This window comes from Tachysurus fulvidraco, chromosome 13 (assembly GCF_022655615.1).
Source record: "Tachysurus fulvidraco isolate hzauxx_2018 chromosome 13, HZAU_PFXX_2.0, whole genome shotgun sequence".
Lineage (NCBI taxonomy): Eukaryota > Metazoa > Chordata > Actinopteri > Siluriformes > Bagridae > Tachysurus > Tachysurus fulvidraco.
The window spans coordinates 23,967,340-23,982,339 of NC_062530.1; the positions used below are offsets into that span (position 1 = coordinate 23,967,340).

The window sequence follows — 15,000 nt, forward strand, 5'->3', positions numbered from 1 at the left end:
GTGCAGGAAGTGCACGAAGTTTCTTTACATTTTCATTTTTGAGTAACTTAATCAACATGTTGAACAGAGATTGGAGGCAGTGCAAGTGTCCAAAAAACACACATAAACATTTGAATTAGATTTCATGCAGTGGTCATTGACTTCAAGGTCCTGCAGAGATAACGCAACGTAGATCGTAACGTAATCGTTCTTTAACTCTTATTACGATTAATGATATTATTCATGCATGATTACAGTCAGCGGAATCATCCAGAAAAGAGTTGATACATTATCAAGAGATCATAAAAATAACAATACTACATACACTGTATTGTGTGACACAAACGTCTGGTTCCTCTCGAGCCCTTCCTCAAGTTGCCTCATGGCATCACTGTCACTTATAGGCTTGTTCATTTGGGAATCTATTTCAAAGGCTTTTATTTATTTGCATGCCTCTATCTTTCTATCATATCTCTCTCTCTCTCTCTCTCTCTCTCTCTCTCTCTCTCTCTTTTTTTAAGAAAGAAACCACCCGAGACAAACCTGAAAAAATTAGACCCGAGTCCGACCCGACCCGTTGTCAATTTTTATTTAACCCGACTGGACACGAATGTTGCATAACTCTACACTAAAGTAACCACTACAGTGTGGATTAAAAATTGATTGACAGGTCTGTTTCAATGAAAATTAGCTTACCGCCAGCCACGTGTCACAAGCAGTCTTAGCAAACAGAGGAGAGGTTGGAAAAGGACTCGAGTCGATGCACACACACGAGATACAGTAGTCTGGGTCTTCTCGGGTCCGTTCGGTAAAAACACATTCATTTTAAATCACCCGAGACCCGATGCCGCTATTATTAGACCCGACTCGTGTCCGAGGTACACATGAAACTTTTAGACCCGAACCCGCTCGGGTCTCGGGTCGGACCTCGGGTTTTCGGATCTAAGTGGACCCGTGAAGACCTCTACTTCCAAGTACATGACAGGTTAAAATATTTGCGGACATCTGTAGAATAAAAGCCTTTATTTTGTCACATACACATTACAGCACAGTGAAATTCTTTCTTCACATATCCCAGGGTCAGGCATGTCACAGGTCATGATAAGGGCCCAACAGTGGCAGCTTGGCAGTGCTAGGGCTTGAACAACATCTCATCATCCTCAAGTTCTGATTGTTTTTGTTTCCAGAAGTGTGAAATAATTTCTGGCACGATGTAAAGTGACCCTTCTGGTTTGCGAGCGTGTGAAATGTGAAAGCCAAAAGTACATTTCAAAACATCCTTCAAACTCTTGGGTGCAATTTTCAGCTTGGAGAAAAGTCCTCAGTCTTTGCAAGTGAACTTCGTAATTATGTAGATTTTTATGGCCAAAGTAGTTACTACGGCTCACATTTATGCACGGAAATTTGGATGTGTCATTATATCTGTAATGAGACAGGCAAGAGTGATGAGAAAAATGTCCTGAGAGGACATGAGGAAGAAACGTTCAGAGTTGCAGATGGTCTTTATGCAGCATCCAGGTGAGATTATCCACTTAAGAAATAAGTATACCATTGCACCAAAGCTCCATAGTGCGAAAGGAGAGGTTTCAGCAGGAGCATAAGATGTGCATCAGCCACAGTAAAGCCACAGCAGCACACAGATTTTAGTGCTGAGATAATTTATGATGCCTGAGGGCCTTTCTCTCCATCACAGATGACCTACGTTCCCTCTATCCTTCCCTGGTTCAGAGCTCTGAGGAGCAACATGGCTGCCAACGTGTGCTTGTGTGAAACAGAGAGATGAGAGATAGTATGTTCAGATGTGATAGCTCCAAAGTGGCTGGATTTCAGATCCCCTGTCTCTCAGTTTAACAAGAGCACCACAGACACCCGGGACACAATGCATAAACCAGATGGGCTTACTGGGAGAGCACTGGGGACAACTCAAGAACCACATGTTTTTTGGGTTTTTTTTTTCCACAAAACTGGATTTCTCATACACCCTGACACCCACTTGCAACCTTCTCAGCTGCACATCCAAACACTCTTTTTCTGCTCCTTGCATATGAAACTTTTCAGAGGAAGCCATTTCGATAGTAGCAGAAAGTTTATCCATGGTTGCGACGCAGACGAGTTGGTTGGGAGGGTTTAAAGTCACATCGCAAGTCTCCAAATCCTACTCTCAAATTGAATCGATACTGAAATGAACTAGAGCACGTAGATATCGGGTGATGAGAGCACACGTCGGACAAAGCTGTCAATCAAAACAGAAGAAAGTAGATGCCTGTGAATGGCGTACAGTAACTCTCAGGCTCCTGGGAACACTGCTGGAATGAAGCTGTAAACTAAACTCTTCACTCCCTAATTGTCAAACCTGACTAAAGGAACAGCTCCAAAAACAACGCCGGTATTCCGGTGCACAGGGAAGGCGAGTGACAGAATTGGGTTACACTGTGTACACCACAGCATTCTCACATTTTCTATAACAGCAGCTCGCACAGCTACAGTATATTAATGAACTCGTTCTGACATGTTATCTTTTCTATAGCAAAAAATCGATCAGGGACTTGCGATGATGATGATGATGATGATGATGATGATGATGATGATGATGATAATGGAGACTGTCCATGATATAAATGTAATAATAAACAGGTTAAAAGTTTTGGTATAGGATGAAGAGAAAACTTTTTCCTGTTAGAAGGTATCCAGAGAAAAACTTTAAAGAAGTAAGTACAGTCATTTTTGATTTCTTCTACTTCAAGAGTGAAGAAAAGATGTATTAGATTACAGCTGCTGTAAAGTACTGTAAGTGAAAACAGAAGCTTGTTTTGTGGTCATTCCACATCATTAAATGCGACTATAAAAGGATTAATAATAAGCCAAAATAAAAAAATCTCATTAGTGGTATAAACCAGTGGTCCCCAACCCACAGGCCGCGGACCGGTACCGGTCCGTGGACCAAATGGTACCGGGCCGCCCAAGGAACATTAAATTATTTCCATTTTATTTACTGTGGTGTATTTCTTTCGGGTTTGTGTGACTTTCCATGGCCGAGAGGTTAACCGGGATCTGAGAGAAACAAAACAACGGAATAAACTGGACATAAGCGACACACTTCGGGTGTCATTGTCTCCTATTACCCCAGATGGAACCGTCTCGTTGCAAAGAAACAAGCTCAGGGTTCTCTTTGATTCAGCGTTGTAGTGAGTTAAAAAGTCATGTTTAAATACAATTAAATAAAAATTATTAATTTTAATTTAATTGTATAGCCGCCGCCACCCCCCACCCCCAGCGGGCCGTGGTAAAATTATCAAACATTGACCGGAGACCACTGGTATAAACTATTTCAGGATGTTCTGCTGTTGGAAAACAATCGTAACGCATAGTTGACTGAAGCTAGCTGACAAATACTGAATTATTTAAACCAAAAATTTTTCACCAAAAGGCTCGATCTTGTTCGTACACAACAGTTTCTTCACACACTCACATACACAGTTCTTTATAAAGAAGATTCCTTATAATCCTTATAAAACTTCCACAAAGCCGCAGGATTTGTCTACTGTTCTGCTCCTTGAGCCATGTACTGTAGAATTCAGGCCATTGAACTGAAGACCAAAACAAACTGCAGGGAGAGAAGAAAGAGCGAATTCGCTTCTTCAAATATTGGCACTTTATTCATTCATTAAGGGATGCATTCAGTCTGTGAAGTTCAAAAGGTGCATCAATATTTACCTAGAGAACAATTTAGACCAGATGTACGCAGGTGCTTGAGATGATTTTCTGGTTTAATGTTTCTTTTTTCTGGTTAGCAAGAAAAGCATTAGTGTTCCATTAGAGACGATACGAGCCGATCTAAAATTCATTATTCACTAGACGCTAGAGAACATAGTGCAGAGTGCAGGTGTGCAGAGTGTATAGTATGCCATTTGGATCTGTTTGGATATGTTTAAAGAAGTTTTATCAGGTTACTTTTATTTTAGGAACACGCTGAAGATTCTCCTCTTGATATTTTCTCAGTGCTCGGTTCATCGACACCTATCCTTCATAGCATACAGTTGGATTGCGTCATTTTTTACAATCTGGAGTCATAGTCAGAGTGTTAGATAAAACTCTGTAGTGAGTGATGTATGGCCTTCTTTCATGTTGGTTACATCCTTTACTCACACACATGCTACAGACAGAGGCTAGGTTGGGGGAAAAAACTGGATTGGTCCTCTACAAGCTGCCAACCGAGTGATAAAGTGTTCTCTGCTAAAGCTTGTGTGCATGCAGTGAGCTGTCTTACTTTTAATCGCTCGGCTTACTAGAGTGGGAGAAAACATTTACGGATTCTCTTCGGAGCCAGAAAACGCTGAAACCGAAATCCTTCCTTCTATGCTGCAAGAATGACTGCTACTATTACACGACGAGCTACAAATCGCAGCAAGAAAAAAGTGAAGGTAGAGAGTGCCAAGAGGCAGCATTAGTCATGTTCTTGGACAGTTCTTGTGGAGAAATTCTCACACGGAAAACAGAGTTGCAGAGCTAAGCCGTGCTGGAGAGTCAACAAGTACAGGGTTTTGCTTTCTTCATCTTTACAGGATGTTAGAGAACTCCAGCTTGTCTGGAGCCAAGAAGAGATTGAAGAGATTCATGTTTGATCTGCAGCCTGAAGTCCAGTTCCAAAAGCTCTTGTAGTTTTCTCTGCCTGAGATACATGAGGAAGCCAGTCTTGTGGGACAGATGGCTGTGCCCGCTCTCTGATTTGACTGTCTACATCTCTAAAAAAAACAAGCTCTACACGCAGTTTCATCATGTATGTGACCACATACAATATTTGCGGTCAATTTTATATTTGCAGATTTATTCTGACACTGTTGTGATGTTGGAGACCGAGATGAAGCAACAGGGCTGTAGAATAAAAACAACCACAAGTGCTCTCTCTCTCTCTCTCTCTCTCTCTCTCTCTCTCTCTCTCTCTCTCTCTCTCTCTCTCTCTCTCTCTCTCTCTCTCTCTCTCTCTCTCTCTCTCTCTCTCTCTCTCTCTCTCTCTCTCTCTCTCTCTCTCTCTCACTGTCTCTCCTGTCTCTCTGCCTCCCGAATGAATAGTGCAATTGTGATTTCTTTGAACAATGTTGACAAAGTAGGAAAACTGACTAAAAAAGGCATCGCAAGTAACAATGAGCATAAAATAGATTCTCTCCTCAGTTCCCTGGTAAAAAAAAGTCTCCAAATTCTGTCGAATGTCCCTCCTTTCATTTTAGATGTAGTGACTCGGTACGGTAATTGCCTTGACCGTTAAGACCCGCTTAGTTGTGAGTCTCCACTGGTCACATGGTGTCTTCTAATGTCTTCTTATGTTTTTTAAAGAAGTAATGGAAGAACTAAATACTGTTCTGTGAAGAGCTAAAAGTTCTGTGTTGTTGGACAGATTACATTATTATTATTACATTATTTTTCTGTGTTGTTGTATATTTTTCGGGGCTACTTTGAAGTGACCCATGTGTTTCTGGGGTCGTACCCCCTGCGATTACAGTTCGGCCAGCTGTTGAGGGCCCCGGAGCTGCTGATGTATCAGAACTGAAGGAGAGTGAGCCCCAAGCCTAGCCTACAGCCCAGAAGACCACTAGAGCTTCAACATCAGTTGGAAACACCAGCCAGTAAGCAGATATGGAGAAATGGGGTGTGAGCTCTTTTTTAAAGTTCCAACTAAGAGGGAAAACTAGACAAAGGGACAAAGAGAGAAACAAGCAAAAAAGACATAAAGGTGGAGGAAATTAATCAGACAGTGATGACCGAATGTCAGACTCTCCGGAGTAACAGATAAATGTCATTTACAGTGCTGAAGACATTTAAGATTTTTTTTAACAACCACCAAATGGTATGTTGCAATTGAATAGTTTTTCCCTGACCGCAAACAGTTTGTGCATGATGTCAAACGTTTTAGAAGAAAAGGAGCTTTTATCGATGTGGAAATCTTTAATCTGAAACATTCTGAAGGTGACTAGTAGAATGTGTGGAGTTTTTTATGTTAATGAATAGAATTCACATCGTAACTGGTTAGTCCCAATTTTATTTGTTCCTATTCAGTAGAAGAGATTTTAAATGGGAGGCTTTTAAAAGTGAAAGCTTTTAATGAGAATGAGATGTTTGTTTGTAGCTGTGTGTGATAAACTAAAAAATGTGATTGCTAGCTGCAACACTACCGATATTTTCATTTTAGGTGGAGATTTTAACTCTACAACAGATAATTCCCTCATGTGGCTTCCCGTAAGCCTCTTGGAAATGATGGAGGCCCATGAGCGATAAAAGGAGAACTTTCAATAAAAAACAGAGACACATGGGCCCATGACATTCTCATTCCAATGCCATGCCACACTCTCCCTAACAAGAATGGATCGGTTTTATGGTTTTAAACATCAGCTGCTGTCTTTGTTCCAGTTTAAGTGTTTTATTGTTCCAGTTTGAGTGTTTTATTGTTCCAGTAGGCATCTCTGACCACAGAATGGTACAGTGTACCATCAGTAAAGAAAACGAAAGCCTAGGTACCGTACGCCTACTGGTATGTTACCACTGCACTGTTAGAAGTCATTTTACTTTTACTTATTTATGGAATTGTTTTAAATCAGAGACGCTTTTAGCTCTCTACAGAAGTGCTAGGATGTGACTAAAACACACATCACAAGTTAGATCTCTGAAAGCTCTGGAGATAAGAATAGTGTAACTCCAGGATTTGGAGGTCACAGGAGATTGAGGGCATATTGAGGGCATTTCCAGTTACATCCCTACTACATAACAACACAGGAAAAGTTGTGTGTGCTCTGATTGATGCTATTTAGGTCAGAATAAATGCCCCATGTCAGGATGGAGGCTTTGTTACAGAACCACAAAAACCAGCTCAATGTCCATAAATAACACATGACACATAAAACACCAGCAGTACTCCAACACAGCACATGACATCATTCATTCAGGGTCATTCTGCCAATCAGCTTTGCCTCAGCAACACTGGCCTCATGCGTTGGTCTGTGTGGTGGCGTAATTTACGACACTGACCTCTAACAATCTCCAACGGCGTGCATTCCCAGGCAGCAAAGACAAATCTGAGCAGCCCCCGCTGACATTCCGGCATGCAACAGCAAGACTAAAGCCAATGCTGCGGGACATGAGCCAGATATCTGTTCTAACCTGAAGGGCATTACATCTTTACTCTGAGAAATATATGCATTTCACCCAGCTCTAAAAGATTTAAAACTGGCCACAGGAACAAAGATCAAGAAAACAAATCCAAGAGCATTAATACCTCAAATCAATGAAACTCAGTGGGGAGTCACTGAGTCACACACAGCCCCAAAGGCATCAGGACTTTTTAGTGTGCAAAGAATCACAGCCCAGAAACAGTTCAAAAAGTATTAAAACTGTCCCGTACACAGAGTTAAATCCTTTAAATCATTAAAGCTTACTGGTAGCCAATAGAGTCACACACAAGAACCAAAAGGAAAAGAAACCTACAGCTGAACCATAGAGTCTCTCACATAAAGCCCTATAGGCAGAAAAATCTACTGGTGATCCACAGCCACACAGCCCTAAAGACAAAGAAACCTAGTGATGAACTTCAGCAGCACACACAACACTGATAGGAAAGAAACCTAGTGATGAACTTCAGCAGCACACAGCCCTAAAGGCAAAGAAAGCTACTGACGATCTACAGCGACACACAGCCCTGAAGGCAAAGAAGCATGCTGGTGATCTAAAGCCACACACACAGCCCTAAAGGCAAAGAAACATACGGGTGTTCTAGAGCCACACACAGACCTAAAGGCAGAAAAAAATTCTCAAGTTTCCAACAAACTCTATTAAAGCCCAAAAGGCAAATAAATATTCTGGTGATCTAAAGGCATTGAAACCTTATTGAGTACCACAGTCACTCATTTTCACACATTTTCTCACACACAAAAGCACCTGAAGCTAATATTTTCACATGTAGAGAAGCCTATAGGGCACTGTATGAACTGTATGAAGTTGATAAAGTTCTCTCACATGTAGCAGGCACCCTAGAGGGCACTTGATCAAGTTTTTTCCACTCTAAGGTTTTTTCTTATTCATTTATTACTAAAGATATAACAAACTTTGAAACTCCAAACTCTATCTTTTATAAGAGAATATGTTTACAATTTTTTTGCATCACAAGTAGAAACTGTTGAACCTGCAGTTTGGGTTTTATCAGCAATTTCATCTTAAAAAGTGAATATTCAGGACAGAAATCGGTCAAAATAAATGCAAAAGATAAAAACAAACAAACAAACAAACAAAACAAACAACAACAAAAAAATAGACAAAAACATAAGCCAATGAGTGTGTGTGTGTGTGTGTGTGTGTGTGTGTGTGTGTGTGTGTGTGTGTGTGTGTGTGTGTGTGTGTGTGTGTGTGTGTGTGTGTGTGTGTGTGTGTGTGTGTGAATCTTGGACCACAAACAACTCAAGCTATTTTTAAAAGATGTAATCCAGTTTGTGAACAAAGCCTCAGAACTCATACTGGGGGATAATTTACTGCTTTTCTGCCATCTGCTGGCCACTCCTGACACTACATTATACACTTCTTATACTTAATCCCTTTAATAATATATTTGGTTTATTAATCATGAACAAATGTAGAGAATCTGGATGAAAGTGCCAGATACATTAAATGGCATGACAATATATTAACATTGAGAATCAGCTCACTTATATATAAGCTGTTTTTTGTATCAGTAGACCATTGTATGCAAATAACTCATTCTTGTATTCTTTCATCCTCAGTCACTGCTTTTGTGTGAAAACAGAGACAAATGTTTTACTTCCAGATACACTGATATAAAAATATAGAAGCCTTTATTATCGCCACATATACACAGTACATTACAGCGGAATTCTTTTCTTCACATGCCCCAACTGATGAGGTTGGGGTCAGAGTGCAGGGGCAGCCATGATACGGCACCCCTGGAGCAGGGAGGGTTGAGGGTCTTGCTCAAGAGCCCAGCATTGGCAGCTTGGCTGTGCTGGGCCTTGAACCCCGATCCTCCAATCAACAACCCAGAGCCTTAACCAGTTGTGATTTTACAAGTGTTCTTTGCTGATTTACGGTTATGTCATTTTAAAAAATATTTATGATAAAATGCAATTGGAAATAACGTGATTTTGTTACTTAGAATGTAGAGCACCAGTTAATGAACCAGTATGTCACTATACACAGGCAAAGGAGAGCGATCACTGGTGTAAACAACAGAGGGTTGTTTAGGAGCTGAAAGACGAGGGCGAGGAGAGTCAAATAATGTGACTCTCTGAAATGAGACTGAATTCCCATCACTATGAGGATTAATGTGCTTCTGAACGGACACAACAGTAATCACCAATCACGCGCGCATTAAGTGACACCCATGTTCACTTATCTTCTGTCTTACCTGACATGTCCCAGCCACGCAGATGGCCGACCCGTTCTGTCCACACGGAGTCCCGTCGATGACTCTTTCCGATTGGCGGACATAGAAACGGAATCCGATCGCACGGCAATTAAGCTCACAGAGCTGATCTCCAGGAACTGGAAAAAATTACAGAAAAACACAATAAAAAAAAACACTAACAGCATAATCGTTACTGTGTATACTCGTTACCCAGTTTGAGGACACACAGGACGCAGGGGAATATCTTGTGCATTGACACTGTGATAGCTTAGCTTCCAAAATTGTACCTATTAGAGTACAAAATACCCACAATTCACTTCAGTGTTTATAGTAGGCTCTCTTTCTTTACCAAACTCTGTCACACTTCACAGCCAGTACTGTACTTTGAGGACCCTAAGAGGATATTAATACCTGCTAGATTTGTGTCGGTTAGAGAGCACCTTAATCACACACTAACCAGGGAGCAGATACGGCACATTAGAGCTGATTAGTGCAGAGTAAAGATAACGACAACACAATAAAGGGTGGAATCATTTAAAATCCATTACAGACTTTTACACCATAGCACAGTTGAATTCTTAATTCTGATTGGTCAGAATTCTATTTTGTGCAAATGCTGTGGTGGAATATTACAGATTTTAAAGTATTTCTTTATAAAAGTGTATGAATTACATCAACATTATGTCATGATCTTACCTTCTTAATGTTATAGATATGAAACCAAGTGACGTGCAAAATGTGTAAAAAAAAATATGGTAAATTTACTTGCATGAAAAAGGCTGAAATCTCGTGAAATCTCTGCTCAAACGAACTACATCTAAAATATGCACCAACATGACAGAACATTTTAGCGTGGGCAAAAACAGCAGGATTAAAATCTAACGTCACATTTATTAAACCCAATTTGCTTACATTCCAACTGCATTATTCACAATCCTTTCATTCATTAACTAAGCTGACATTTTGACATGTATCTGATGTGCTGTGTTCGTATTACTGTCCAGAAAGTCTGTAAGAGCTCTGTGTGATTCCTGTTGCCTGGTGACACTAATACATAATATACAGAGCTGGAGCAAAGGTATAAAATACATTAAAGCCACACAAACAGCAACAGTAACATAACATGTCGGTTCATATTTCAGGGGGAAAAAAGATGGCAAAATATATGAAAGATGATGAATTTAAAGAAAGTGACATGAAAATCTCACCTTCGTTGAAAGGTTCCCATTCATAGAGACGGCCCATGAAGGGGTGATTGTTATAGGAGGAACACTGGATGTCTCTGATATTCCTGCTGGCAGGAGGACAAGACTGACACACACACACACACACACACACACACACACACACACACACACACACACACACACACACACACACACACACACACACGTAAAGAGTGAAAAACACGCAAGTTCTGATTTTGCAGATTTTTTTCATTGTGAGCATTCTTATACAGGTCAAAGATATTATCCCTGTAACATATTTCCACAGTAACTTTCTAAATTTCAAAACATTCATCAACTTATACCATAAATCCCAGTGAACCTCTAAAACACACATCATGACCAGAAGCACTTTCTAATACCTAATAAGTCACACTCATTTCACGCATTTAGCAATTCCACATATAATCCATGGCCTACGCTCTTAAAGCTGTCAGAGAGAAGTGTGTGCCTAAACCCCTGACTCGGTAACATTCCCGCCCCCCGGATAATTCTGGTTTTTATGATCGCTCTGAGGAGACGTTAACTCCCACCTCGTTCACATATACGCACATACCAAAATCTTCTCTGCCTCAACAAGCACTGGAAATTTTACACACAATACCAGAGCTTAAATATTTCAAGGACAAAATCATTAGGCAGGTATTAACGTCCTTGGATGTCCTGGATGGTGGTAGACGTGTTATACTACAGTGCTGCTTAAATGCCCGGTTCTGCTCGGTCATCGATAAGGATGTAACTACAAACAGATAAAAAGCATTTTGTGGTATTATTTAATTCATTGAACACTAATTCTTTGCGTTGCTTTAATTACCGTGAATTTAAAGTATATTGGAAATCAACCAAATTATTTTCCACACTGGTTGTTTCCTTGCTCAGCTGCCATTCAGAACATCCCCAAATGCCTGCAAGCTTATCATACATTGCACTAGAATATTTTTCATTTGTAATCTCAGTATCATAATCTTCATGCTTTGAATATTCAAGATTCTTACATTCATGTTGCAGATCTTGTACTGACTGGCAGCTCCAGAGCAGGAGGAAGCTGGCAGTAGGTGTGTGTTATGAGGTCTCCCAGGAGCTGAAGCTTGGCTAAAACCTGACGTCAGTGTGCCAGGAGGTTGATGTTTCCCCGGGGACTGGAGACCCAAGCCAGGCTGGTGCAGGGGAACCCAGGATGTTATACTGTGATGGGTATTTTGAGAGGGACTTTGCTGAGTATTTCTGTACTTCTTCTGCTGCTGTCTGTAGCTGTTGTATCTGTGGTTGGATGGGGAGCGAGATTTTCGCTCCCTGTACACAGTTTGTCCAGAATCTCTCTGCGAGGAGACAATGAACGGCATCTTCCCATAACCGTACATCCCCGGGCTGATCCGAGTGCTGCCGCCTCGTCTGAGAAACCACAGAGGCAACAAAGTACAGTACATGGCAATTCAAGCATAAATTCCAAATAGGTATTTACATACAGGATCATTTTCAATTGTAGATCTGATCACAATGTATCACCCCTTAGATAAGTGGCCAAACATATTATAATTTATACCACAGGTCCTGTTACACACAGTTCTGAAGCCAGTTCAGAGACCGTCAGTGTGAACAAATGAATGATTTTCTGGCTGTGAGTCTGATCTAAAATGTTGTCTTTCAGTGTGAGACGTGTGTTTTCCCTCTGTTCATAAACTTACACTGAATTTTAGTGGTTGAAGATAACAAGTTTAATTTTTAGATGGTGATGAACAAGAACTCCGGGTATCTCACAGAGCAGAAATGGGTTTGATATCTACAGTACATACACTGTGAAGATCCAAACATCTGTATGTTTGTTTGTTTGTTTGTTTGTTTGTTTGTTTGTTTTCTTGTTTGTTTTTTGGAATCTTTCTACAGTTTCAAGTAGGCAAATAAGTCAAAACAGAAACACTTATGAAAAACTACAAATTCTTAAGTGTCTACTATCATATGAGCCTCATATTAACCCCACGGTGGAGTAAGACATGACAAAGATGTCCAATACTGAACTTAATAATAATGATTGAAACAAAAAGTAGTACCTCCTCCCAGGCCGTGCTTCACCCTGCTGCTTTCTTGTCTCCACGTGACTGGTATGTTGTGACCCCTGAGCTTCAGGAAGAGGCCTGTTATTACCATGATGCACTGGGACAGAAGGTCTTAATGCTGATATGACAATACTTGGATCCTGTTGCCCCGTGTGAGGACCCTGTCTGGAGGGATAAACTGTGGATGGACTGCTGTACGTGCGTAAGCATGGCCTGCTTTTCTCCTGAACGCCACCACCACAAGTGCGAGAGCATTCACCCCATGGACCCCAAGAGCCCCATGATCCAGAAGAGTCACTGTCCAAAATCTGAGTCTCAAGGGTCATGGGTCTAGGAACAACCTGCAGCCAATTAAAGCATGACATACAGAAACGTTACATTTTGTAATATTTATATATTTTTATATTATATTATTTTATTATTTCTTTTAAAACATATTATTAAGTAGTGGGAATAGTGTTTAGAGAGAGATAAGTAAAGGCTGCAATTAATTAGTGACATTTGGGGGAAAATATAGCACTATATTTCTCTCTCTCTCTCTCTCTCTCTCTCTCTCTCTATATATATATATATATATATATATATATATATATATATATATATATATATATATATATATATATATATAGAGAGAGAGAGAGAGAGAGAGAGAGAGAGGCTTATTCAAGCTCTCCTTTTATTGCTAGTTGCTGCTGTGTTCGTCGGTTTACTGCTGTCACTTCCCCCGTCTCAGAACTGGTGGCCCCTCACACATGTTTCTCTCTCAAACTGAGTACATTAATATTATAGAGGCCTGGAGAGCTGCAAGCAGCAGTGGCCCACCAGAGAACAAAGCTTGGGCAGTAGGAATTGCTGGCACAGCATCCTGGGCTGTCCGTCAATGCCAGACGGCTATTCAGAGATCAAATTTGCCAGACCCCTTCCCTCCTGTTCCTGTAACTCAACCTCTCAGTCATCTTCCAGGTCACCAAAGGGTCAAACAGCTGATCCATGCAGAGTGGAAAGTCCAGGATGGACTCAGCGAGTGGACGAATCACCTGTCCGTCACTAAAATCCTGAGTGAAAGTTCATTTCAGATTCTAATCACTCTGTCATGGAAGAATGTTTGTGGCAAAAACTTTTCCCGGACCTCTTCCTCAGCATCATCATCACCTGTTGAAACCGAATCTGTCGGCCACTGTGGTCTCTCTTTCCTCTGAGAACTACTGACCTCTCAATGCTCTCTGCTGTCTTCCGGACATCTGACCTGACTTTCTCCACTTCTTTTCACACTAAGTGAGAAAAAGTATCCCTAAATGCTTGCTTTGAGATAAGCAATACCATTATTTCCCCTAATCCCAGCTAGCCCAATTGGTCTCAGATCAGCAATCTATGAATAACACACCTTTTATCTCCTTTTCTAGCCATGCACCAGGATCAGGTTTCTGAAAAGGGGTTCACAAAGGCTGATTACACGTTCTCAAGAGCCCAGGACCATGCTGTGGATCAGGGCTTTTGTTATTAAGCAGGAACACTGATGTTAATTGCCTGTCATGTTCAAGCAGCCTGAAATGTGAATATCAAAATCACCTTGTTAAAAACTTTCTAAGACAAAGTCATATGGACAGATGGGAAGAAGAGCAGAGCTGCTCATGACCTATATGATATACAGTATATTGTATGGATAGCTGGTTCATTTGATGAGGAAATTAATGTGTTCTAATATTTCAGATCCAAACAACTCACTGAACGTCACTTCAATTGGCAGCCAGATAATAATCCCAAACATTCACCGAACCAGCTGTAGAGCAGCTACAAAGGCAAAAGGCTACAAAGAGGTGCATATTTGGAATTAAATGTAAAATTAAAATTAAAGCCATATTAAAATTACAGACCTGCCAAAGGATCACTAATAAAGACACCCAGCAAACCATGTCTTGATGTCTTCATAAACTTTAACAACCCATTACACAATTTCCTAATGGTGGCTTTTTTATTTTTAATTAAAGCTCATATCCATTTATCAATTAACAGATAAGTTCAATGGTGTGGAACGTCGTGTCTTGACACAAGCTATTTCTCGTTATATACTCGTGTCACTCAAGTAAAAAGCACAGATTTACATATTACTGAGAAACTGGAAATAAGCATAAGGTCCTAAAGTGTCTCCTGTGTCGCAGGACTCTATTAAAAGTGACAACTTTATTCTGACTTTACACTGAAAGCACTAACACTGGTGACTCCTTCCATAAATGTTAAATATAAGTCTCCTGACATTGTGGACTACACAATTTGAATCCATTTATGTGGAGAATCTACCATACAAGTCGCTGTGTAGGTAAGCACAACAGAAACAATAATA

General features: G+C 40.5%; 1 protein-coding gene across 1 annotated transcript in view; it reads right to left on the reverse strand.

Annotated features, from left to right (window-relative positions):
* adamtsl7 (ADAMTS-like 7) overlaps positions 1-15,000 on the reverse strand; it is a 44,162-nt gene that overhangs the window by 26,628 nt on the left and 2,534 nt on the right. The window contains exons 4-7 of the mRNA XM_027161319.2: positions 12,654-13,000; positions 11,601-11,997; positions 10,588-10,690; positions 9,380-9,516 (exon numbers count right to left, since the gene is read on the reverse strand). Of these exons, the coding sequence (XP_027017120.2) occupies positions 9,380-9,516; positions 10,588-10,690; positions 11,601-11,997; positions 12,654-13,000 (984 nt within the window). The remainder of the gene's footprint in view (positions 1-9,379; positions 9,517-10,587; positions 10,691-11,600; positions 11,998-12,653; positions 13,001-15,000) is intronic.